Here is a 25,285-nt window from a genome sequence, read left to right as displayed (position 1 = left end):
GTGCTTGTCAACAACATATGGTGTCATCCATGTCATGTTTCAGTGAAATGTTGTCTCTGCAGCCCAGATGTTGAACTCTTGGCAGTAAGTTGTCGCCCATATTATTTCCAAAGAGAGTTCACCAGTGTTGTCTTGGCAGCTGTCCATATTCCACTTTCAGCCATTGCTGAAAATGCATGTGATGCCATCAGTTCCATTGTCGCTAAGCTACAAACCCAGCACCCCAATGAATTTGTGGCTATATCTGGTGATTTTAATCATGCCTCACCCTCTGCTACACTTCCAACATTTCAACAGTTTGTCAGCTGCTCCACCAGAGAAAACAAGACATTGGATTTGTGTTATGCAAATGTAAAGAATGCATACATGTCCAAAACAAGACCTCCTCTGGGCAATCAGATCACAATCTTGTTTTTCTCTGCTTAGAATACAAACCACTTGTTCAGAGGCAACCTGTGACAAGAAGAACTGTGAGAAAATGGTCACAGGATGCTGAAGAAGCCCTGCAGAGTTGTTTTGAGACCACAGATTGGACGACTCTCTGCTAAGGATATGAAGAGGACATCAATGCCATGACTGGATGTGTCACTGACTATATAAACTTCTGTGTGGACAACATCATAGCCACCAGAACAGTGATATGCTTCACTAATAACAAACCCTGGATCACCAGTGAACTGAAGAATCTGCTAAATGAGAAAAAAAGAGCCTTCAAGGAGGGAGACAGGGAATTATTGAGGAGTATACAGAAGCAACTGAAGGTCAAGATTAGAGACAGCAAGGAGGTATACAGGAAGAAGCTGGAGAACAAACTACAGAGGAACAATATCAGAGATGTCTGGTCAGGGATGAAGAAGATCACAGGCTTCAAGCAAAGTAAGGATTGCACAGATGGCAGCCTGGACACAGCCAATGAACTGAAAAAAATATTCAATAGGTTCAGTTCAGGAACAAACCCAGCATCCTCCTCGCCTGTCCTCAGCCAATCAGACATCCCATCCTCCTCTGATCCAACATTTTCCTGTCACACGCCAGCTCTTTTGTCCTCTAACACAGTCATGGACTCTTCTGGTTCTATAAATCTGTCTTCAACCAAGTCAGGAGATGCTGCTGCCCCATTTACCTCCCCCTCCCACCTATCTGTCTCTAGAAGTCAGGTGAAGAGGCAGCTGGAGAGACTGAACAAGAACAAGGCTGCAGGTCCAGATGGTGTCAGCTCCAGAGTACTGAAGGCCTGTGCAGAGCAGCTCTTTGGGATTCTGCAGCAACTCTTCAACCTCAGCCTGGCCCAGGAGAAGGTTCCAGTCCTGTGGAAGACATCCTGCCTTGTTCCAGTTCCAAAGAAAACTCGCCCATCAGTCAATGACGACTACAGACCGGTTGCCCTGACATCCCACATCATGAAGGTCCTGGAGAGACTCCTGTTGGTCCACCTGAATAAGCAAACTAGAACATATCAAGACCCGCTGCAGTTTGCTTATCGCCATGGAGTTCCAGCTGCTTCAACCAACCCACTGTCATCTGGACAAAGCACGCAGCACTGTCAGGGTCATGTTCTTTGATTTCTCCAGTGCATTTAACACAATTCAGCCTGATGTACCTTACTAGAAACTCCAGAAGACACAGGTGGGGGCCTCAACTATCCCCTGGATTAAAGACTACCTGACAAACAGACCACAGTTTGTGAGGCTGAAGAACTGCACATCAAACCAGGCGATCAGTAACATTGGAGCACCACAGGGGACTGTTCTCTCACCATTCCTTTTCACCCTGTACACCTCAGACTTCCAGTACAAATCAAAGACCTGTCATCTACAGAAATACTCAGATGACTCTGCAGTTGTCGGGTGTATCAGAGATGGACAGGAAGCTGAGTACAGAGAGCTGGTGGAGTGCTTTGTGGCATGGTGTGGAAACAATCATCTGATCTTGAATGTGAACAAAACAAAGGAGATGATTTTAGACTTCAGAAGAAACAGGGTGGAGTCAAACACTGTTTCCATCATGGGAGAAGTTGTTGAGGTGGTTGAGGAATACAAATACTTTGGAGTTCACCTGGACAACAGACTGGACTGGAGAAAGAACAGCGAAGCAGTTTACAAGAAGGGACACAGCAGACTGCACTTCTTGAGGACGCTTAGGTCCTTCAATGTCTGTAGCAAGATGCTGCAGATCTTCTACAAGTCTGTTGTTGAGAGTGTAATCTCTTCAGCCATCATCTGTTGGGGTAGCAGCATCAGAAGCAGGGACCTGAAAAGGCTCAACAGCCTAATAAAAAAGGCTGGTTCTGTTCTGGGGACGACTGTGGAACCACTGGAGGAGATATGCAAAGAAGGATTCTCCAGAGAATCAAGAAAATTATGGACAACCCTGAGCATTCTCTTCACAAGACTGTCCGACAACGGAAGAGTGTCTTCAATCAGAGGCTTCTTCAGTTTGACTGCAACACTGACCACTACTGGAGAGCCTTCCTGCCAACAGCCATTGTATATACAATAACTCTTTGACTTCATTATTATTATTATTCTGAGCTACTACAGCAATTAATTTCCCTCTGGGATTAATAAAGTATTTTTGAATTTGAATTGAATTAAATGTAAACCCATGGCCTTTTTAACAATGTTTTAAGTACTTTTAGATTTGGAGCTTTTTGCCTTTTTAAAATCCTAAAATAAAATCCTTGTTTCTGATTTTAACACCTGAAGCACATGCCTCTGTGTTACTCAGTCCTTCCCTTCTTCCACCGTTAGACGTAACACGGACATACCTGGCACTTGTAGTTCTCTACAAGTACCAGGTACGTTTAACTCTAATAGAGCACGCTCAAACACTATGTCCCACAATGCAAAGTGACTCAAATGAACTTTCTGTAAATACACAAAAGCACTTTTCTGATATATTTAACAAACACAAACTGATTTAGACAAATTTTTAATTTCAATTTACAGAGGGAGTGGAAAACAGGAACACTTATTCCATGATTACCTCTTCTCAAAGGAAAAAGCTCATGAGTGTGTGACAAATGCATAGACTGTAAAAAAAAAGTGACAGGACATCTCAGGAACAAGAGTACTGCTGTATACAATCTAAAAGAACTTACATGAGTGACAATGCACTTTATATTAATCTATACATTAGAAATTTCACTACTTTTGAAATAAAAAAAACATGCAGCTTTTCTAGAAGGCACATTGGTGCACACATTACTGCCAACTATGGCTACTATAAGGTCAAGCCTGAAATTGCAAATATTTGCTTTAAGCACTCAAAAATAATTTCTCCATCTTAGCCACAAACTCAACCCACAATCGCTCTCACTATAACACAGGGCTTACTTTTCCCGAATAAAGCAAAGCCTTTAGGTATGCATTAATATGTACAGTATGAAATAAACCCACAGATGATTCAACTATTCAGTCCTTAAGCAATGCTTATGTAAAGCTGGTACACCAGTGATACCTTCTTAATAGCAAGGTTTATTTCAAAAGGTGACTGAACACACAGGCCTCCCTACTAACTTGCCTGAAAACCGCATAAACAACCCAAATTCACTCGAAGCTCTAAAATGTAGTCAAGGACATTCCCATTTTAACATATGTAAATTTAAGGCTTACCACTTGCACTTTTAAAGGTTTCTCACACTCAAGTAGAGTGTAGGCTGCACAATGCTTGTTTTATCTGTATAAAAATAGAAACGATATAAAGGTGTATTTTTAATTCTACTCTGACAAACTCTGGAAAACAAAAACAAGACACCACTTTCAGAGGATTACTTGCTATATTTTTGTACGTTCCAAATTTTTCTAATTCATTTGAGTAATCAGGTCATACATACTCTTTTTACTCAGGTCATAAATAGTCTTTTAAATAAAAAAAAAATTACAAATGTGGTTGCGATATTTTAACCACAACTGTGCATGACAAGCCTTTAATTTGCTCTGGACAATAGTGAATATGACATAAATCATGGCCTCCCACCTTTTCTATGGTTATCAAACTGGAAAAATAAAATACAGAGAAGTCCATTTAGACAACCCAAGAGGCTTAGTGAACAGTTAGCATGAGACAGATAAAACAAATAGGACAATTACAGGTTCTTTGCTTTGGTTTGGCATCATAAACCGACTTAGCCCTCTTGTCCAAAATCTTCTGTGAATTTTTTCAGTTTTTCTAGATCTTGTTCATTGACTGTTGGCTTTGTGTTGGCTTGAGACCTCAGCATGTCAGACTAAGCAGAGGAAAAGAAAAATGAAATAATGTGTTACACGTTAATAAACACAAATCCAACACAATCCAAAAAGATAACAGCTCTTTCTAAAGTTCAGCCTTAGTCTTCAGTGCAAGAACTCATGTATAGGGCAAGTTGTTCACCAAAAAAAAAAAAGTTAGAATTAGTACTTTGTTGTAATAAATCAAGCATAACCTAACTTCATAATTTTTGAAATTATTCTCACGCATTAGTGAAATCAACAGTGTTTAATAGAAAATTAAAGTCAACTTAAAGAGCAAGTCACCCCTAAATCAACTTTTTTTCCCCGATAAACTATATAAATGCGTGTCTAATCGTGCTGCAGACACGTGTAGTCAATATTTTTACATTTTAATGCATTTTAGTTAAAAATGTAAATTTTCTGCCTAAAACTCAGTCAGGTAAAAACTCTGCACTGCAATTGAATTTAAATCTGCCATCGCTATTGGCTAAGAGGTACCCTAGAACTGGTACGATATGATGTCACAATGTCATTGAGAGCCTGTGTGTGTGTATTTGTTAGCAGCTCCGCCCTCTCGATCTGCTAGGCAACAGCATTTGTTGCATTTTTCAAACAGGAAGTGGGAGGTGGAGTAATATTCTCAAAGAGGGTGACTTGCTCTTTAAAAGTAAAAGTAAAAATAAATGTCAAAATTAACAACTAATAAAAAACCGTACACTTGATATGTCATTGGTTTTTATTTAAATTAATTGCATATATTTAATTAATCAATGTGACGTTGATAAAAATATTTACTTTTAGTGTATTTAAAGTCCCTTTTAACTATTATATGACACACGTCTAAAGGTATTCCAGATCATATACAGACCCCTAACGAATGCTGAAAAGTTTATTAGTTGTTTTTACCATGGATACCACTGGTTCCAAAAGTTTCTCCCCAGGGACATCCATCCAGGTCATTTCAATCGCGTTGGGATCACCAGGTGAGCATGGAGTCAAGAAATCATCAATAGTAATGTCAGGGTCATCTCTTGATGGGCCTCGTACCTTATAACATTAAAAACATAAAGCACTGATAAACCCATTTCCTTATTGAATCAAACTGGTGCGTTTTTAATTGGCGTACCCGTTTAAAGTGGGTTGCTGACTGGACCTTCCGAACCGGCTGCATTAGGGCGTCTCTGACTATGATGCTGATATCTGCTCCCGAGTATCCGTCTGTCTTCTTGCCCAGAGCGACGAAGTCTGCGTCGCTGAGACTGTTGGGGGTGGAGCCCAGATGGAGCCTAAACATGAAGGAGCGGGCGTGCTCCTCAGGCAAAGGGATGTAGATCCTTTTTTCAAATCTGAAATATTGTTTGAAAACAGTGAGAGCTGCTGAATAATACCTGGACAAATCAGTTTAACACATCTAACAACACTTACCTTCTTCTGATGGCAGAGTCGAGAGTCCAAGGGATGTTTGTTGCCCCAAGAACCAGCACTCCCTCATTGTCATTTCCCACACCTGTAAAACAACACAATCAACGCTAATCTAAATTCCTTGCATTTTATGCAATTAGAACCGAGTCAGATTGTTGGCTGAGAAGTAAAATGCCTTTAAATACTAAATAACATACTGAAGTGACTTGGATTTTCATGCTGAAACCTTTACCAACCACTTCTGATTTATTTATCCAAATTCCCATTCCCCGCTTCCTCAGTCATTCCACAGTAAATGTCTTTTAAAGCCTAACTTAAGAATATCCCATACAGCTGGTAAACTCAAGGCTCCCTTTTGTGCTATTTAACCAGGCGTAGAGCAGTGCGGCACACTTCCTCTTTTCACTAAATTAAACTCTTCTCAACCCAGTCTCGTCACAGTAACAAGAACCATTACCCCATTTTGAAAAACAAATGAGAAAACATGACCAGATTCTGTAACATTTTACTTCTGTGAATGTTTATTAAATAAATAACTAACTTTAGCTCATTAGACTCACCCTGCATTTGAACTAGGAACTCTGTTTTAATACGACGAGCAGCTTCGCTTTCGTTCTCACTTCTCGAACCACACAGGGAGTCGATCTCATCGATGAAGATGATAGAAGGCTTGTGCTCTCTTGCAAGGGTGAAAAGATTCTTCACCAACCTGGGAAACAAAATAAAGGCTTTTGGACAATCAATACCAGCTTCTAAAAAGTAAAACTACTAAAGTCTGTTATTCTACATTACTTCTAATGAAACAAAGGCTGTTTTTTATTATTCCAAGACCCACTTTTCACTCTCTCCCAGCCATTTGGAGACCAGGTCAGATGAAGAAATGGAGAAAAAGGTTGAGTTGTTTGCTTCCGTGGCAACGGCTTTAGCCAGATAGGACTTTCCTGTACCAGGAGGACCAAACAGCAAGATCCCTCTCCATGGAGTCCTCTTTCCTGACAAACAGTACAATAATGCAACCCATAAAAACATGCTATCAAAACACCATAATCTTTCATAAACAAAAAGGGTCCATTATTTATTAGTCAAGTAATGTGATGGACAAACCTGTGAAAAGGTGTGGAAATTTGATGGGAAGAATTACAGCTTCTTTTAGGGCCTCTTTGGCTCCCTCTAAACCAGCAACATCGTTCCATTTGATATTTGGTTTCTCCATGACAATTGCACCTGAAAGGGAATTTAATTGTACACAGAGATTCTTAAATGTTAGATTTATTAAAAATGTTTTCACTTCACATGTGCCTGTAACAGATGCAATAATGTAACGCACTGATAAAGTAGATTAATTACCTGAAAGTTGATTTTGGAACTTCTTCTTCTCTGGATCATCTCCCTCATCACTTTCATTCCTGAACACAAGAATAAGTATTTACACACTTTTCATATCTATATTTTCTCACATTCACTCATAAAGAGGAAACCATTTCTCCAGCCATATGTGAATGACATCACATCAGCAGAGCCTGGCCTCAGCCACACCCACTAACACACCCTTTTTCCTCCGACTGTGACTCTTTGACAGGCTTCGCAGGAGGAGCTTTGTCTTTCTTCTTCAGGTATTCTTTCAGCTTCTCCGCTCTGTCTAGGTACTCAACACATTTTGCGCGGATGCTCTGTTTTGCTTTGTCACCCTGCGCTTCATCTGTAAGGAGTCCAAATAGAAAAAATAAGTCCAGGCACAAGAAATGTGTTACTGAAATTGGGCCTTCTTTGTAATTCTAATTAAAATGACCACTTCAATGACTTATTACATCTTGTGTTTCTTTTAAACACATGGAACCAAAAATGGGCAGGACAGCACGAGAATAAACAACAAAAAAATGCTTGAGCAATAATCCTCAAACTGTGATTCCTTAAGTTATCATTTGTCATATAACACAAAATACTGTGTTTTCTTTACATTTTACCACATGTAGAAAGTACTGAACAGCAGCTTGATACAGGCGAAGAGCCTCTTCATAGTTCTTAGCTTTATCTTCCTGAGCAGCCTTGCCGGCAAGATCAATGGCTTTCTGAAATAACAGACAAACATCTATGTTAATAGATAACTCACCTTTAAATACTGACAAGATTACAAATTCTTCTCTATTTTAAAGATAATCATAATTACACGAAGGGCATATTTTCAAATGTACAAACAAATTCAATAATTAGAAAATAAGAGACACATTAATTACTCAGGCTATGTGTAGGTTGAACTTTTTTCTAATTTCACCAATTTTTTTTAATTACTGTGGTTGAAAAATATTTACAGCTCACATTTGTTATTTCCCCTTCTTAAATCTAACTAAATCTATGCAGAATTTCAGATGTTACTCATTTTGCATCACATGAGATCTATGGACACATTTATATTACTGTCAAACTATGTTTTTTAACGCACTAGCTTTTCACCTTAAGTGTCAGTAAAGCAAAAATATAAGACATGCATGATACTGAATCAGTTGTTAGTATGTATACAATAGTTTGTCTCAATAATGATTCTTATTGACCATTCTACATGGGAAATAATGGATTTGTGATCACCTTGAATGCACTTATCCAGACTTCTAAATAGTAAGTTACCATTGGATAATATATATAGAGAATTTATGTTAATGGTGTTTTTTCATGTGATAATGTAAAGGAAATTTTATAAAACCACATCTGGTGTGTTTCCAATCCAATTAGTGGATAAAAACTACCATAAATTGATTAGGTAAGCAAAACTCATAAAAACACATCTATTACTGTTTGTTTAAGTCAGACTGTTTCACCCGTTCTGTTTGGTAACGCCTGACACAAAGTGGGAGTCCCGAGCCTGGTTGTCAATCATTTAATTTGACTTTCTTAATGTCACTCACCTTTAAAAATGTAATTGGCAAAAGATTTATAGTAAAAGCAAAACAAAACAGCCATTTTAAATGTTATCCATAATTAAGAGTATACATTTTGAGAGGTAAGTTAATGACATTTATTTAGAAATCAGAAGCTAACGGCAGTATATCCTGCTAAAAATGTCGCAAAAATAACTTTGATAAAGAAACGCAGAGTCGGTGTCAGTTGTTGTTGGCTTAGCTCAACATGCTAATTAGCGGCTATTGTTACAACCGTTACGCTGTAAAACATCGTTTTAAGCTATTATATTCCGCCCAAATCATGAAAACTATGTCATACACCCAAATTACTATATAATGGAGTTTTCACTAGTTTTCAAACGACGTAAATAACTTTTTTCCTCTGTGTGTTGTGAATACGTTCTAGCCAGCTCCAGGGTTGGTCCTTCACTTACCTGTAAATTATTGTTGGCCATAACGGCTAAATAACACGTCCAAAAGCCAAAACAAACGTAACGCCGCCGTCAGAAAACGACTTCTAAACAATATTCTTTGGAATTTAGAAGTCTGGGCTAATTGTTAACGCGAAAACTAAGGTTTCTAATCCACTTGTTTTCGTGTTTGGTTCGCTTCAGAGTCAGATCGAGACTACTTCCGCATTAAAAAGTCGATGCTCGCGTGCACGGAATGTGTGACGTCAAGACGTAGCTCATCGCCTCTCCCAAGAGGACCTTAGTAGAACCAGCTAATCATAGAAATAGTAATTTAACAGTTAATTAATAATTATATTATATTATATTATATTATATTATATTATATTATATTATATTTGCATAGATCGTTTTTATACATTTTAAACTAAATAATTGTTTATAAAAAATTGTTGAAACTGCCCAACTTGAAGCAGCTACTGATCTAAAATCAGAATCACAAACATTACCGTCCACGTTTGGAGGAAAATGAAAATGTAATTTTTGAGTGACCTCTTTATTCAATTGGTACTCTTGTAGTTCTTCCACTCTGTCCAGATACTGTTTACATCTATCTCTAATCTTCTGGTTTCCATCTTTACCTTGAGGTTCACCTATGAAAGGAGAACAAAAGTTAGTCCAAGTAAAACATCTGCTCTTACTGCATATGAGTTTAATAAAAACAGTTATGTTGCATATACAAACAAAATCCTGGGAATAATTTATGTTGTAGAGCATGACAGTCATGCAGTAAATAATATAACTGTGACGGTATTTGCATCATGTGTCCCCGGTGACCCACGTTTCAAAATGTGAAGAAAGTACTTGACGGCATGCTTGTAGGACTGGATGGCTTCCTTGTAATTTCCATCCTGGTCCTCCTGTGAGGCTTTCTGTGCTACAGCGATAGCTTTCTGAAAGGGCGAAAAATACAATAATTCAATTACATTTTATTGTTTGATTTACAAATGTATTTACAAACAGGAAATATGTTTGTTTTCAGTTTTGAGGATACAGGTCAAATCTGTTGTTTTAAATACATCTAAAATAAGTATATGCTATTTATAACACTTGAAATGTTTAGTTTATGCTAAAATTGACATGAATCAAATGGAAGTAAATTATATGTGTGTCTGATGAGACTATTTACAGTCTTCTTCTCATGTAATGAATAATTTTTTATCAAATAAATTGTCATTCTCTCTGGTAAAAAGTTGAATTAAAAAATGGATTTTATTGCACAACTTGATACTTTTTTAAAAGCTTCCCATTCCGACTTTTAGCCTTAGCTGCACAAGTAAGTCAAAATTTGTTATTTTTTTCTGCAATAAAAAAAAATGATACATTTTCATATTCCAGACATTTTAAAATATTTGCTTGACATTTAAAATATGTTATTCTTTGTCGGTGAAAATCATGGCAACATCTTGCAAAAAGATGATGAAGTGAACAAACTTGAAGGGATGGGCAAGGTGGAATAATATAAACAAAGATGAAATAAAGGCCTTTATTGGACCAACCGTTACAAGGAAAACAACAGAAATGAAACTGCTGTCCTGTTTAAGTTAAATGTTCAAATTAATTTGCTAAAGGTTTTGAAATGTTATATTTATGAACTTTTGCTATTCTAGAAGTTAAAAATGCACCAGACAAAAGCCTGTGTCCCAAGCGGTCATAAATTATTATTATCATTAAAAGTTCAAAAGAAAAATCACAAAGTTGCATTTGTGTCGACCTGAAAATGACACAAAACCGCACACATGATTATTTTTCACAAAAATCACATAAAAACACACTTAATCTACGGGCCTTTGAGACGTGTAAAAACTGGAATAATATGGGTATTTTATTGCATCCATCAGTTTCTACAGTGGTTCTACAGTGGTTTTCTTCATGCCTCAGTTTCTAGTTAAGTCCCCGTGTAATTTCTGAGGACAACCTGTCAAACTGATTTTTATTTTCTTTATGTCTGAGAAGTTCATGCCTGAATGTGGAGCTTCCAGCCGAGAAACTAAGTCCTCCTACCTGCAGATTTGTTGGCTCCATGCGGAGTTGGATAGTTAGAAGATTCAACGTCTGCTCCACAGAAGTCCAGTTTCGTTTTAAAAAGTCAGTTCCTGTTTTCTTATCATTTCCTCAGCTGCAAAGAAACCTGCCTACCCGCCTGAAGAATGGCAGCGATGACAATGAGTCACAGCCTTTCATTGTTGTTGTGCAACAACAGCAGCAGGAGTAAACAACCCCAAATCAGTTTATTTTAAACATTTTAATATTTCAGATTAGACAGTTTTTTTCGAAAACAGAAAGAAATTGATCCAAAAACATGCGACGCACTGATTATGCGCACTGGAATTTTTATTTTATATCTGATGGCATGTAATGTCCGCTTTGTCCACTAAATGGCGCCTTAAACTCACTGAGTAATCATTGCGCGAAGCTCGTCGGATTTTGAAACATAAATAACAACAATAAACACAATTTTAAGCTTAAATGACATATTGCAATTTGAATATGCTTCTTCTATGTTGTTATTACGCACATGCGTTGATTTATGTTATTATAATAACCTTGCAGGTTTAATTTAAAAAAGGAATACACTTTTAGGAGATTATAGAGGTTTAAATTAAACCAGAAAAATGTTTAAATTCGTGATTTGAGCAGAGGCCAATATAGGGCAGTTTAACACGTCATTTCCAAAGAAGAATAATGGGAGAAACATAACACGTGCCTGGGTGGTGTAGGAGTAAACGCAGTGTGAATTGGGTTGGCAGACCTTTGGCCCCTCTCCCTCGGCAGCGCACTTTAGAGTCGAGCTCAGCCCATCTCAGAGCGAGCTCGACACCTGAGAACTCACTCCACTGAAGCGCGCGGTTCAGGTCGGAACAAGGAAGACCTCGCCTCGTTCCTTTGAGTCGCACCTCCTCCATAGCGACGGATCAACGCAACGTTTTTGTTAGAGTTCAGACGGAGAAAGAGCCTCGCGCTTAACCGGCTTATCGCTTTTGCGCATTTCACGGACGTCTCCAGATGACGCGCAGGCGGCGGGTTGCTTTCAGCATCTACAGGGGTCTGTGACGGAGATCACGTCGAGGTGGATGATGGGTGTTCATCTCCTCGTTGTAGTTTTCTCCTCTGGGATTTTAACATTTTTCAGGGACGCGAATGGACAGGAAACGTTTAATGGTTTAACTGGGTTCAGCCTTAACCCGCCGTACTTTAACCTGGCCGAGGGCTCTAGGATTTCTGCCTCAGCAACCTGTGGTCAGGATGAAACCGGCTCACCGAGAGATGATTTATACTGTAAGCTTGTTGGAGGACCAAATGTTGGACTTCCTACCCAAAATATTCAGGTAACTTAAATCTATGCGTAAAAACAAAGAAAGGCACTATAAAAAGTTTATATAATTACACTTATGGAATGCATTTATTATTATTATTATTATTATTATTATTATGGTCATTCCTCTTCATTCAAAGGCAAGTGCATAAAACCCCCAGGGAACCCTTTGAGATTTTCTTTGCCCTGACTAACTTAGTCAAGTGCCAGAAATAGTTTTACACACTCTAGCTCATTCCCACATTCCCTAAAGAAATTATCCATCAACATCACCCACTCTCATCAAATGCCTTCCTTTTACGAAGTCTGATTTGTGTGCTTCCTATGCTGTTTTTCTGCTGTGGATTTGATCTTCTTCTAATTTGATCTTCTAACTTTCAGGGTCAGTATTGTGACCACTGCAACTCCATCACACCAAACAACGCCCACCCTGTGACCAATGCAATAGATGGGACAGAGCGCTGGTGGCAGAGCCCTCCTCTCTCCAGAGGAACGGTCTACAATCAGGTGAACGTAACCTTGGACCTCGGGCAGGTGAGAATATGTTGCTCTGTGCACAAACAGCTGTTTTCCAGCTGTTAGCAAATAATGACAGGGGGCTTATGGTGACAGTAAAGTGAAGCATCTGGTGTAGATGAGTTCTTGCATCATGTGGCTTTTGCTCGCATCCATGAGATTTTTTTCCTCCACATTCTTCATCACCTCAGAGTTTGTTTCCCTCATAAGATTCCAAAGGTGTTATGTGATTATGTTTTCTGTGCAAGCTTCATCACCTTAGCAAGTAGCAATCATGTGCTGCAGCTGGATTCTTGCCAAGGAATCAGATTCACGCCCCCTTGGCTGGAGAAACAGCTTCCATCATGACCCATGGATGGAGGTTGGCTAGCGGCCCATAAAACTGCACCTCACGCTCAATTATCCACAATGTGGAAAGAGAGGAATGCTCTCTCTGGATTAGAGATCAGAAGCATGCAAAATCAGATTTGAGATGCACAGGTGGACCCTTGGATCAAGCATGCACGACAAAGGGCTTTGACTAGTTTTGGCTCCACACGTTGCACCTTTGGCTCGCCGTGGGCAGCTCCCTGTCTGACAATGGGTGTGGGCTTTTCTGTCTCTGTTTTTAGCCAGAGTGAGCTCAGAGAAAATCCTACACCTAACCCCCCCCCCCCCCCCCCCCCCCCCCCCCCACACACACACACACAAGAGGATGGATACATGCAGGGGCCTTCAGGGATGACTGACTTTAATACGTGGTAATGCTCAGTTTATTTGGGAGCAGGGAAATAAGCTTTACTGTATTATACTGTGCTAAAAACAGCTTGGTTAGACCTGTGACTATAACAACCAACCCTCGATCAATACAACACCACCTCACCCACATATGCACACACACTCTACATGCCATTGAGCCTGATTAGGCGTGTTTCTGCTGTTTTTCTGCTCCTTTTTTCCGACCTGGAAGCATTTTTTGCTCTTCTTTACTAAAACTGTTATATTTAGCTGTGAAATGTTTGACTCTTCCTTCCAGTTGCTTCACAGCTTTGTAGATTCCTTTGAAACCCAGAGATAAATGGTGTGTTTAATGAAATATGAGTGCGAGACAGACCCCTGAATGGGTGCTGTGGTTTCTTTTAAGACAGACGCAGGTGGCTGTTCAGTTGCTCTATGGAGATGAATCAGATAACGGTGCAGTGGAGGTGTTGTGTTGAAATCTGAATGAAGGGTTCAAAGATTGGTTTCAAAGTAGATTTTGTAAGGCAAAGATTGCTCTGCAAGTTTAAAGCAGCGCTAATCTGTTCAGGACTTGAGTTAGTCACGAGAGTCCTAACTCCATCAGTAGGACGTTCAAACTTTTGTTTTAGAGTGAGTTGTTGCTGCAGTTGTTGGTTTGTAAAAAAAATCTTATGCTTATGCATGAAATCTCACACATGACTGATTTTGTGAGTCTCTTGTTGTCAGCAGGTCTAATAAATCTCTCACTTTAACATTTCTTTTGTTAAACTGGTCCTTTTAAATAAAGATGATCTCTTTGTTTGCTAATAAAATACCAAAATAATTGATTGAATTAGCATCTCTGGCTGTCTTGTTTTTATTTTTAATGTGTCATTTTAAACCTTTTTTATATAATATTTTACATCGGAGTATTTTACCTTCAATCCATCTGCAAATATAACATTGTTATTTGTAATTCTATTTTTGTACAATTTCAAAAATTTATTTTTGTTACAAAATTGTAAGATTAGCAATATTTGTTCCAATAGATCAGAACAACTGCAATTATATCTGACAGGATTGATGAGCTAATGGCTTTCCCATTCATTGCTAAGACTAAAATCTGTTACCCTAGCAACCTTTGTCCGCTGCCGGTGACATTTATGACAGCATATGATCACAGAATCTTATGTAAATCAGCTTGTGAGGAAAAATAACGGTAGTGTGTTATGATATTTTGGAGATTAAAACAGTTTCAGGCAGACAGTAATACACTTTGGTCTTGGTTGTGTTTGTCCTTCTCATACTTTGTCTTTCCTCAGCATTTGATACTTTTGATCACCATACTGTATTTTGTTAGACAGGTTAATACTGTGTGAGAGTATCAGGAACCACACTACAGTGGTTTTCTTCATACCTCAGAGACCGCTTGGTTAATGTGGCTACATCTCATTTTAGATCTTTCCCAAGGAAGCTGAATTGTGGCGTTCTACTGGGCTCAGTCCTGGGCCCTTGTCGTTTTTAATCTACATGCTGCCTCTTCAGCACATTTTATGTTCATTTAAAGATATTCCCACTGTTATGATGTTCAGTTATGCATTTCTTTTAAGCCTTCTGAAATCTCTAAAATGAATGTGTTATTGAACTGTTTTGGCTGTGAAAGTCTGGGTGGTGAAAAATTTCCGAGACGTTCCCTGCTGTTTCCTGGATATTAAACCAACAACAGCCTTCCCCGTTGCGAGTCAAGATGTACGGAAGCATATTACCATTTAAGCATCATTATCTCGTAATAACGAAAAACTTCCTCATTAAAGCGTGACACTTTCTTGTTACTTGATATAAATCTCATTTTAGTGTGATATATAATTTGTTTTAACAAGAAAGTTTCTCGAAATAACGTGTTTCATAACTCGTAATAAGGAGAAAGCTCTACAGGGTGAACTACCGACATCTTGCAAGATGAATCGATCACATCCAGAAGAAATAAAGTGAGATAGAGTCAGAGAGATCTTCTTTATCTTTTTAAGAAGCAGTAATAAGCCAGAAGGACATGTTCCTCCACTCTTTCCTCAGCTCGTCTTTCACTTGGTGCAGCTTTCAAATTAAAAGTTGACTTTCTGTTTGTGCTTTTTCACATTTAGAAACGTTCACATTCACAAACGATATGCGTAAAATATATGTCCTGATATTACACGCGCATGTTCTCTCTGTGTGGGAAGTCTGTAGGTGTTTTAATGTTGTTTGCCTACAATTAAACACAACCTCTAGGTATGAAGAGCGTTCATTCTGTTGCCTTGGCAACGGGTGCTTGGTGCAGCCAGTCTGCTGAGAAGAGAGCTAGCGAGCATAATATGTTGTTTCAAACACTGTAGTTTGGCGCTTTTACGCCGTTTGTTGTTGCGCTGTTGTACGTTAACATAGAATAGCTGCCACATTCATTCTAACTCCACAATGTATAACCACTGTTTTACCGATATAATCCTTCATATTATTACGCATTAAACGCGTTACTTTGAGAAACTTTCTCATCAAAACGAGATTTATATCGCATTTTAAGGATATCACGTTAAAACGTGAAACTTTCTCGCTATTACAAGATATTTTATACGTTGCTGTAGTCTTGAGAAGTGCGTTGTGAAGGAAATTTGACTTACATTCGTTTATCCGGCCTGCAAGACATAACTTCCATTTCTTTAAACAGACATTCAAAAAGCTGTAATTGTGATTTTATATATTCTTCAAATTGAACATAAATCACATCATCACCAGTTTTCTAAACACCTGATTCTGCATTTGTTAGTTTGTGCAGAGCCTACACCAGGGGTCGGCAACCTGTTCCCATCAAAGAGCCATTATTACCCATTTCCCACAGTAAAGAAAACACTGGGAGCCACAGCAGCCACGACGGTGTGGGCGGGGCCTACCCTCAGACAGCAGAGAGCTGCTTTAACCAATCACAACAGGTGACAGCAGCCGGTACCGGTCGCTCGTGTACGTCAAAGTTATCTTTCATAAGACGATAATCAATAAAACGATTTATATAAAGTGGATCCAGAAGTTGTAGCCCGTCTCTGCCTACAATATTTTGATATCTTTCACCCTGTTGGTGGTTTTACTGAGCAGGTGCCACTTTTGTCATACGTTTTTTTTAAACATGTTTGGACTGTTCAGAATACAAATCCAGGCTCTGTCACGTTTGATTGTTGTAATTAAACTTTGTAGGTGGGGAAGGTCAGAAAAGGATCCGATCATTTTGTTTTTCCCTCATTTACAGTGACGGAGATACCGGCGCAGTGCGCCTGGCTCCGGTGTTAATCAAGTTAAATTATATCTCTTTGCAACAATTTTCACAAGAAAACAGAACAGTTAAAAGCAGGGCTTGTGTTGACCGGATAGTTCCCGTATTTGTCCCTTTATTTTGATGGAGAAAGAATAGAAAGAATTTCCCCGACGCATGCAGATGAACTGACATTTTATTCGTTACGCACATCGGAGATAGAGCTAAATCACTCAAGAAAAGATTCCCATCTCAACATCTGAGCTGGACACTGCTCAGCGCAGCTCGCTGTCAGCGCGTACGTACGGTGCACAGCGAGCTGAAGGAGAGAGGCTTGGAGCACGTCGCAGAACCAGAGCGCATGCAGGAAGATTCCTCCAACTGAAGCGAGACTTGTCACTTAGAAAATGTTCCCCGATTATGAAACTTTGGCTGAATAGAGCTTGTTCTGGTCTCCAATGTAGCGAGACATCCAGGAGCCATCTGAGGAGAATCCCAGAATCTCACGTCCTCGTCAGCTCAGAATGCGCCTTTATGATTACGCACAAGCGTGACGCGTCAACCCGGTCTCACAGTAAGACCGGGTTGGAACTGTTCAGGTTTACGCAGACAATCGTTACATAGAATTGGCATACAGATGTAAAATTAATGCAGTAAAATATAAAGCATTTTATTTAAATATCCATTCATTATTTTACAAGCACAGAGAGCCGCATCAGATGGATGGAAGAGCCGCATGCAGCTCCAGAGCCACGGTTTGCCGACCCCCGGCCTACACTAAACAATAATGAATTTTAGAAGTTCCTCAGTTGAAACCTCGAAAAGCCACAAAGTCAAAAATGCCTTATTTATTTCAAACATCACAAATTGTTTTATAATTTTTTTTATTTCGTTTTATACAGTTTTAAAGTAGAAAAACAGCAAAGTAGTTTGCTGTGAAAGATTTGGGCGCCTTTTTACTAATAGACTTTTATTACATTGCTATGACTGTAACAAGTTCAGGGTTGCTTTGGGAAAGGTCAGGTTGTGCAAATATCCACACTTTTTACATATTCTGACTCCACAGCAAATTTCCTTAGAATCAGCAATTACTGGGGAAGCATCATTGAAATAATCGTCAACAGAGCATGAGAATGCTGAAAAAAGACAATAAATCTTCTCAAGAACTGATTTCTAGAAAAGGCATCCCTGCCCTTCCCATCTGATTGCACCATGCAGAGAAACCCATCTTCAATAAATAGGCATATCAGTGGAGTAGTCATGCTTTACGATTATGTTGCCATTGCTTGATTCCACAGGGGGAAGGATGGCTTTGGTTAATAGCAACATGTAGGTGCAGGCTGTCAAACTGTGACTACAGTTACAGAAAGGAGGAGGATTTCTACAACACAATGTTCAGACATTGAAGTATTCAAATGGTGCTTTTAGAGTCATTTGTGTGCTGTCAGTAAATTCTTATTTTGACTTTTTCAGCTTTCAGGTTATGTGAGCAGATTCTTGCTGTTTGTGCGTTCTTGACTTTTGACCCTATCTTCAGTGTGGAAATGACCTCTGTGGTCCTCAGTTGCCCCCTAAAGGTCTTTTGTCAGTCGACACAAATAATTCTGTTGTGTTTGAACTTGAATCAACAATTTTGAGTGCATTTGATTGAATAAATGAAAAACACAAGAACAATTGGTCCAGACCTTGTCACTAAAGTATTTCGTAACCTAAACGTAATTCCAAACTGATTTCTTCAAGGTCCTATTATAAACGTCATTGAATAAGCAAAAAAAATATTGGCAAATTTTCCTGGAAATGTCCCACTTATTGAATTGTTTCCAAGATACCATTGTTCTCAACATTTACACCATGCTGCCAGTGGCTCCATTTTATTCTCCATGTATTTTAGGAGCCATCACCACACATGCTCATCTGCTTGACTGAACCCAGAGTAGACCATGTGAGGCAAACATACCAGAGCTTACATCTGATGAGGCTTCTCCGCTTCTGATTGGTAGTCAGGCATGGGATAAGAGCGGGGTTTTATTGATTTAAAATATTGTTTGGATTTGTCAGTGAAAATTTAGAAATAAGTAGATCATAATAGTGAACCCACAGTACTCACCTTTAACTTGATGTAAATGATAGCAAAATCCATAGCTTGGCTTTGTTGGAAAGGAATGTCGTGGTCCAGATTGGTCCAGCAGCTTCTCCCGGTTCTGCAATCTCCAAGAGACAAAGCTTCTAAGAACTCAATTTTAGAGACGTTCCCTAGAAACCTAATCCCCTCTCTCAGGGGTCCACCTCCCACCAAAGTTGGTCTGAATGTTTTATTTGCTGCCTTCGCCCCCTTTTGTGCTAGAATCCTTCAAGGCAGTATTATGTGACATCCTTTCTGTGCTCTCACAAAGGTTGGCTTTTCTTAAAACCTCTTCGAAATTGACCTGGCCCTCTCTGCAGGGTAAATGGATGAAAAATAGTGAGGTGTTGCAATTTGGTGACAGGAAAGTACAAGGATAAAGAAAACACTCACCATCACATGTGATAGGGTAAATGGAAAGTTCCGATTAGCATAAACATAGACCTTTCCAGGTTAAAAATACAGATGAAAAGCATCTTGTGTGAAAAATAACACATGCAATAAAATTCTGTTACATATTGAACAAAATAAATAAATACATTTGATTTAGGAGCTTGTAGAACAAAAACACTTTAGTCTCACACATGAGCATGGACCACTCTTTTATTTTTTTACAACACATCTGTTTTAGAAATTTGTTTAAGCACTGCTTTATAATGGTTCTCCTACATAATTTTACAAATATTCATATTGGGGTTTTAGCTGCATCATGGGATAAACTTGACTCCATTCTTGTTGATTTGAGGCAACTCGCAGACCCTCTTTGAGCCTAATTTCACATTCAAATGTCCTTTTAGAATAACTTTTTTTGCAGATAAATTCATGCTGACACTGAAATGTTTAAATGTCCCAAAGGCTCCAGCAAAAGTCCAAATCACTAACCTACCACCGCCGTGTTGACAGTCACTCAACCATGTTTACTTTGCTTTTGACTGTATGAGGACTGTTTTTCCTGACTTCCGGAGGCTTTATTCATAGAAAACTCAGTTGTTCTCTCATGTTCTTTATGATACCGTTCACGTTCTTCACCTGTTGTATTTTTTTACATTACTACAATTACAACTTTAGTTTTAAATTCATATCTTGTGCAGTCAAGGGTATAGTTTACAGTCTTAGTGCAGTTTATTTGAGGACTACTTTATCTGACCTTGTGTCAAACTTCCAGGAGGACACCAAGTCCTTTAATTAACAGAAAAGGTTGACCAATGGATATTTTTCAATATCCAACACTGATCTGTCCAAAAATAAAACTGCACTTTAATAAGTTTAGCAACTCCCAGGCTGATTGATGCCAAATGTGTATAAAATGGCAAAAATCAGCCTAGAAACCCACATTTGACAGCCCCAGTGAAATTCAATAACATTTCAGCTTTTATTGAAGTGTAATTACTTGGCAATTGTTTTCCGTGCTGGAACAAGTTCTTTTTAATTTCCGTAAAAGTGAAGATAAAAGGGTCAAATTAATCAAGTAAAAGTGGAAGTTTCCAAGAAAATTTTGACTTAAAGTGACAATGTGTAGTTTTTACTATTAATCTCTATCTCTACTATTAAACATCAATCAAAGTGTTGTTAAAAATTAATGAAATGATGTTCAGTTGTTGAAAAATATTGGTGGATTTTTAACATATAACCATAAAAATCAGGTATAAAATGCATGAAAACGCCATGTTTCATTCTATAGGAGCCTGTGAGGACAAAAACGCATTTACTGATTAGTAACAAACTGTTACAAAACTTTCCCCAGTCATAAACGTAGTTGTTTTACACATTTACCTCGTCACTCATTGCCAGTGATGAAAGGGAGTCTGATGTGTTTGTGAATTTTTCACCCTAATGGCCAACGTTGGTAATGTCGTACCCAAACACATAAATACCACGTGCTTGTAATTATTTTGGTATGTACTGCCCCCCACTGCTAGGGTAAATATAGACCTTCACTTTGGGTAAAAATAGCAAAAGTGTTTTTAAATAAGCGTTGTTTGTGTAGAAGTGTGCTGTCAGACAGGGGTGGGAGTTGAGGTGGGTGGTAGACAAAATTGTGAATTAAAATCGCAATTTTTGCTAAAAAATAATCGCCATTTGTTACATTCACAAATTTTTATTGATTTAATGGACGCCGCAAACATCTTCTTCTTAGATTTGATTAAATAAAGGCTCTTTGATGTACAACTTTGAATGAATGGTACACTTTATAAGGTGTGCTTTCTCTTCCACATAAACAAGAAGCAAAATCAATAAATTTCCCCTCTAACGCCTCCTCTCAGCAGACATGTAGATGCATGGATCCTCTTGCAAAAATCCTTTTATAAGAGTTGTTTTAAGTCTGGAAATCTAATCAAGATGTCATGATTTATTTGCCGAAGCCAAAAAGGAGTTCACTTATCTCGTTCTGCTGTAGACTTGAGCTTTGTCATATGGATTTGTCAGTAGCGTGCAGCTGGCTGAGTCCTGGCTGTCGTGCATATTGTTGCAGTGACGATGGAGGTGATGTAAGTGACTGTGTTTAGTGGGTCAAGCCTGAGGGGCCAAGCCAACCCAGCAAATATTTACTGCTTCACTAACAGCCACTGTGTGTGAGTTATCATCTGCAGCCTGGCTTGAGCACCAGATCACGTTTGACTTTTGGACCGCTGCTCTACCTAAATCTGGAGCAGCGGTATGGAAAAGCTTGTGAGCTTTAACGGGGATCGTTTCACATTTGCAAGGCCTTTGTCATCAGTTGGTAGATGGTCATGCTAATCACTGGTCACAGGTTTACTGACGTAGGTATTGATGCAATGGGAGGAGAGCAGTTTTCCTATTTGACGTGGCTGTTTTATGAGTAGCAAATCCTTATGCATGCCTGAAACTCAGCTCATGTATTTTACTACACAAAACTGTTGTATGTTTGTCGTGGTGATTATGATTAGAAGCAGTGGCGGATTTAGCAATTTGGGGGCCCAAGGTGAACACAAACACGGGGCCCCCTTACACTAAATTTTCAACAATCTTATCTTTAACTGGATTTGCAAAACTCTCTCCTCTTCTGACATGAGTTATTTTCACTTTTTATTAGTCCTCCGCTTTTTTCCTGTCTTTCTCTCCCTTTGAGTGCCTCCAATATTTGCTCTGCTTTCTTCTTCCTGTCAGTGCTCCTGTGCTTTTGCTTTTCTTTTTTTCTTCTATTTTCCATTTTGGTCTATGTTTTCCTCCCTTTAAACATTTTCCATTGTCTTTCCTTTTCTGCTTCCTTTTGATGTTTACATTAAAAAACAATGTCACTTTTGGAAGTGAAGACAAAAGCTTTTTTAATCCTCCCACTGCCTTTAAGGGTGACCCCTCGAGGAAAGTAGACCATTGAGCAGGATTGATGGTTTATCCCTTGAGGTCCGCGTGGCAGGGGTGAGGTGATGCTCACCCCTCATCCCTGCCACATGGACCTCAAGGGATAAACCATCAATCCTGCTCAATGGTCTACTTTCCTCGAGGGGTCACACCCATTAGGACAGTGGGAGGGTTAAAGCAAGCTGATTCTTTCTCTTATTGGAGCCACTAGGATAGCTCCATTTCATGCTTAGTGTTTTGACTACCGCTTCAAGTTTGTTACGAATGCTCCCGCCTCTCTTCTTCTTCTTCTGCTTAGTTGTGGTCTTATGGCACTTGGCAAACAACAATTTGGTGAATTACTGCCACCAACTGGATTGGAGTGGAATGACTACCAATCACTTCCTGTTTGTGTATCGGCGTCTTAAAGGAATAGTCCATTATGGGATTAACAGAGGGGTGCCAGCAATCAGGGCTAGGGGGCCCCCCAACATAGGGGGCCCCAGGTGGCCGCCAACCTATGCCTAATGGTAAAACCGCCACTGATTAGAAGCATGTGCTATCCTGCATGCCTTCTTTTACCCTTGTTCAGATCATTTGTAAAAATATAATTAATAGTTTTTACCACCAAAAACACAGATAAGTGCACATTTGACAGTCGTTACTGAGAAAAGACACAAGTAGAAACCTGCTTGGTCATTTTGTTTCTGTCACATCTACACCTCTCTTGTAGACAGCTGTTTTTTGCTAGTGTACGACTAATTTTGTCATGGCGACAGAGAAAAATACACCAGACAACCCCCCCCCCCTCCATATCGCTCCACCTGTTGCAGACAAACAGTTGTACATTGCATTGTTACAAACTGGAGGCCAATCGCTCCACCCCCCTGCAGAATTTTCTCTGCAGAAAGAGATGTCTCTTCTCCTCAGAACTTCATATTGAGTTGGTTCTGTTTATTTTTCTTTCTGATTTTCAGTCAGATTTAGCTTTCTTGGCTCTGCAGTTAAATTGTAAGCTAGCATCTGATGCCTGATAAACATGCATTTGAATATTTAATTTAATTTAAACCTCGAATTGGATCAATAATAACCCAAAGACAGCTTATCAAACACTGAAAAGGCAAAGTTTTATCCAACAGGTGATTTAAAATATAAATTGTAAATGTTATACTAACGTTTTATTAATTTTTTAAATCACTTACTGGAAATCTGCACAACTTCACAACTCTGGAAACCAAGATATGTAATCTTAGACAAACTATTCAGGGCAAACGTCTGTTTTGTTTGCCACAATCTCTTCCAAGAAGCCAGAAGCATTCTGTAGGACAAGGCTACAAAAAAATCAAACAAAACAAAAAGAAAACCGTAGCCTTGATCTTTGCGTCTTTAGGCAGTCCTTAGGAACACGTCTGAATGTGTCATTTTACCTGCTTTATTCTTTTCAGACCTACTCTAGACAGGCTTGCTGTCCACCATGGGGCAGTGACACGTTGACTGATCAACATCCAAAGTTGTGTTTGTAGCGAAAAATCCACACAGACCCTTTCTGCACAAAGCAGACCCCACAGCAGATTCAAACCAGACCTTTTTTTCTCTGTGAGGTTACAAAGCTACCGTCACACCACCATGGAGCTCAAATATGCAAGTGAGAAAAAAAATTAAAAATTTTAAACTTCATTTCAAATTATCTTTCAAATTTCCTGCCGGTGAAATATTATAAGTACTAATTTGATTTATTATCTCTCAATTTTTATTTCAGTAAAACTTTTATGTCTAATAATTTTTCAGGAAGAAAACACCAAATCACACGTTGCATGTATGAAAATGACTCATTTTAGTGTGTGTTGTTTACTGTGTGATGTCATTTTTTCGGGCACTGCCCAACGCTTGTGACCATAGATGAGGGTAGGAACATAGATCTATCAGTAAATCGAGAGCTTTACCTTTCGTCTCAGCTCTCTCTTCACCACAACAAATCAGTACAACGCCTCTGCACTGCAGACACAGCACCAATCCACCTATTGAGATATTCTATATAAAATATAAGTTGACTTTGTGGTAAATTAGCCACTCTTTCATGTAAAAAAAACTTTTTTTTTTACATAAATGATTTTTTAAATTAATAAGGAAATCGTTGCTATTTCATACTTGAAAAAAAATGCTGAGAATAGATTTTTGTTTTAGATAATCAACTAATCAGTTAACAAGTCGGATGCTAAAGATGCAGCAGCAGCTGATTCTACCATCTCACTATAGTCTACAATTAGTTTGTAGCTTTTGAGTTATTCTTAAATACTCAAACTCATAAAGGAGGTTAATCAGTCTTTTTTACATGGCTCCAAGTCTAAGGACAAGTAGAAAAACATGTTAATGTGCTGCTGTTAGAATGGTGTTTGGTCTAGTGGGACATCATTGACTCTCTTGGCCCTGATGTGATAATGAGAGGAGATCTGGTTACTTTATATCTTGTAGATATTACACAGAGAGCTGTCAAGGTCATGAATGTGAGAGGAGTGATGAAAGGTGGGGAAGATTGTACATACCTGCCACTGCTCAGCCCCTGACCTTTTGTAAACCTGTCTCTTGCTAAACCTCCTCGTGTGACGCTCTTATCCAAAGCTGCAGCAGAAGCTGTGTGTGTGTGTGTGTGTGTGTGTGTGTGTGTGGGGGGGGGGGACGGCTCGACTTGAGTTATTCAAAGTCTATAAGCCGCATGCTTGCCAATGTCTTTTACACTACTGGAATCCTCCATTCATGCACATGACATGTCATCACAATATATCAGGCACTGTCCAAGCACTGTGCAAATGTGCTGGATGTGTTTCAGGAGTGTGTGTTTAGATTGGCAGAGACAGGACTGCCATGCCTGGACAGGGTTCCTTTTTCTCTCTCTGTGGTTTGCAGCAGTTGTTGGACCGCCCTGTTGTTTTCTTCAAAAATGAATGAATGAATGAATGAATGAATAAATCACCTAACATTCATGGACTCACCCATCTTGACTCACGGCGGGGAAGGCTGTTGTTGTTTTAGTGTCCAGGAAACAGCAGAAAACGTC

General features: G+C 39.0%; 2 protein-coding genes across 5 annotated transcripts in view; one reads left to right on the top strand and one right to left on the bottom strand.

Moving 5' to 3' along the window:
- Positions 1 to 3,759: 3,759 nt before the first annotated feature.
- On the bottom strand, positions 3,760 to 19,156 carry vps4b (vacuolar protein sorting 4 homolog B). Of its 3 annotated transcripts, none has more exons than XM_054740504.2 (13): positions 18,913 to 19,156; positions 9,779 to 9,890; positions 9,490 to 9,590; positions 7,591 to 7,702; positions 7,182 to 7,332; positions 6,981 to 7,039; positions 6,738 to 6,857; positions 6,469 to 6,625; positions 6,194 to 6,342; positions 5,637 to 5,718; positions 5,338 to 5,557; positions 5,118 to 5,258; positions 3,760 to 4,228 (listed from the first exon to the last, which is right to left on the bottom strand). In XM_054740504.2, exons 1-13 carry the CDS (start codon positions 18,943 to 18,945, stop codon positions 4,127 to 4,129), a joined length of 1,539 nt encoding a protein of 512 aa, XP_054596479.1. In that variant the 5' UTR covers positions 18,946 to 19,156; the 3' UTR covers positions 3,760 to 4,126. The 3 variants fall into 3 exon arrangements, with proteins under 3 accessions (XP_054596479.1, XP_015812343.1, XP_015812344.1); XM_015956857.3 differs by lacking the exon at positions 18,913 to 19,156 and adding an exon at positions 11,002 to 11,143; XM_015956858.3 differs by lacking the exons at positions 9,490 to 9,590; positions 9,779 to 9,890; positions 18,913 to 19,156 and adding an exon at positions 8,962 to 9,176.
- LOC107383938 (laminin subunit alpha-3) overlaps positions 11,847 to 25,285 on the top strand; it is a 70,382-nt gene continuing 56,943 nt past the window's right edge. For both annotated transcript variants that reach the window (XM_054740465.2, XM_054740474.2), the window contains exons 1-2: positions 11,847 to 12,326; positions 12,695 to 12,847. In XM_054740465.2, coding sequence (XP_054596440.2) covers positions 12,072 to 12,326; positions 12,695 to 12,847 — 408 coding nt within the window. In that variant the 5' untranslated portion in view covers positions 11,847 to 12,071. The remainder of the gene's footprint in view (positions 12,327 to 12,694; positions 12,848 to 25,285) is intronic.

This window comes from Nothobranchius furzeri, chromosome 11 (assembly GCF_043380555.1).
Source record: "Nothobranchius furzeri strain GRZ-AD chromosome 11, NfurGRZ-RIMD1, whole genome shotgun sequence".
Taxonomy (NCBI): Eukaryota; Metazoa; Chordata; class Actinopteri; order Cyprinodontiformes; family Nothobranchiidae; genus Nothobranchius; species Nothobranchius furzeri.
This window is presented reverse-complemented; position numbering and strand designations above follow the sequence as displayed.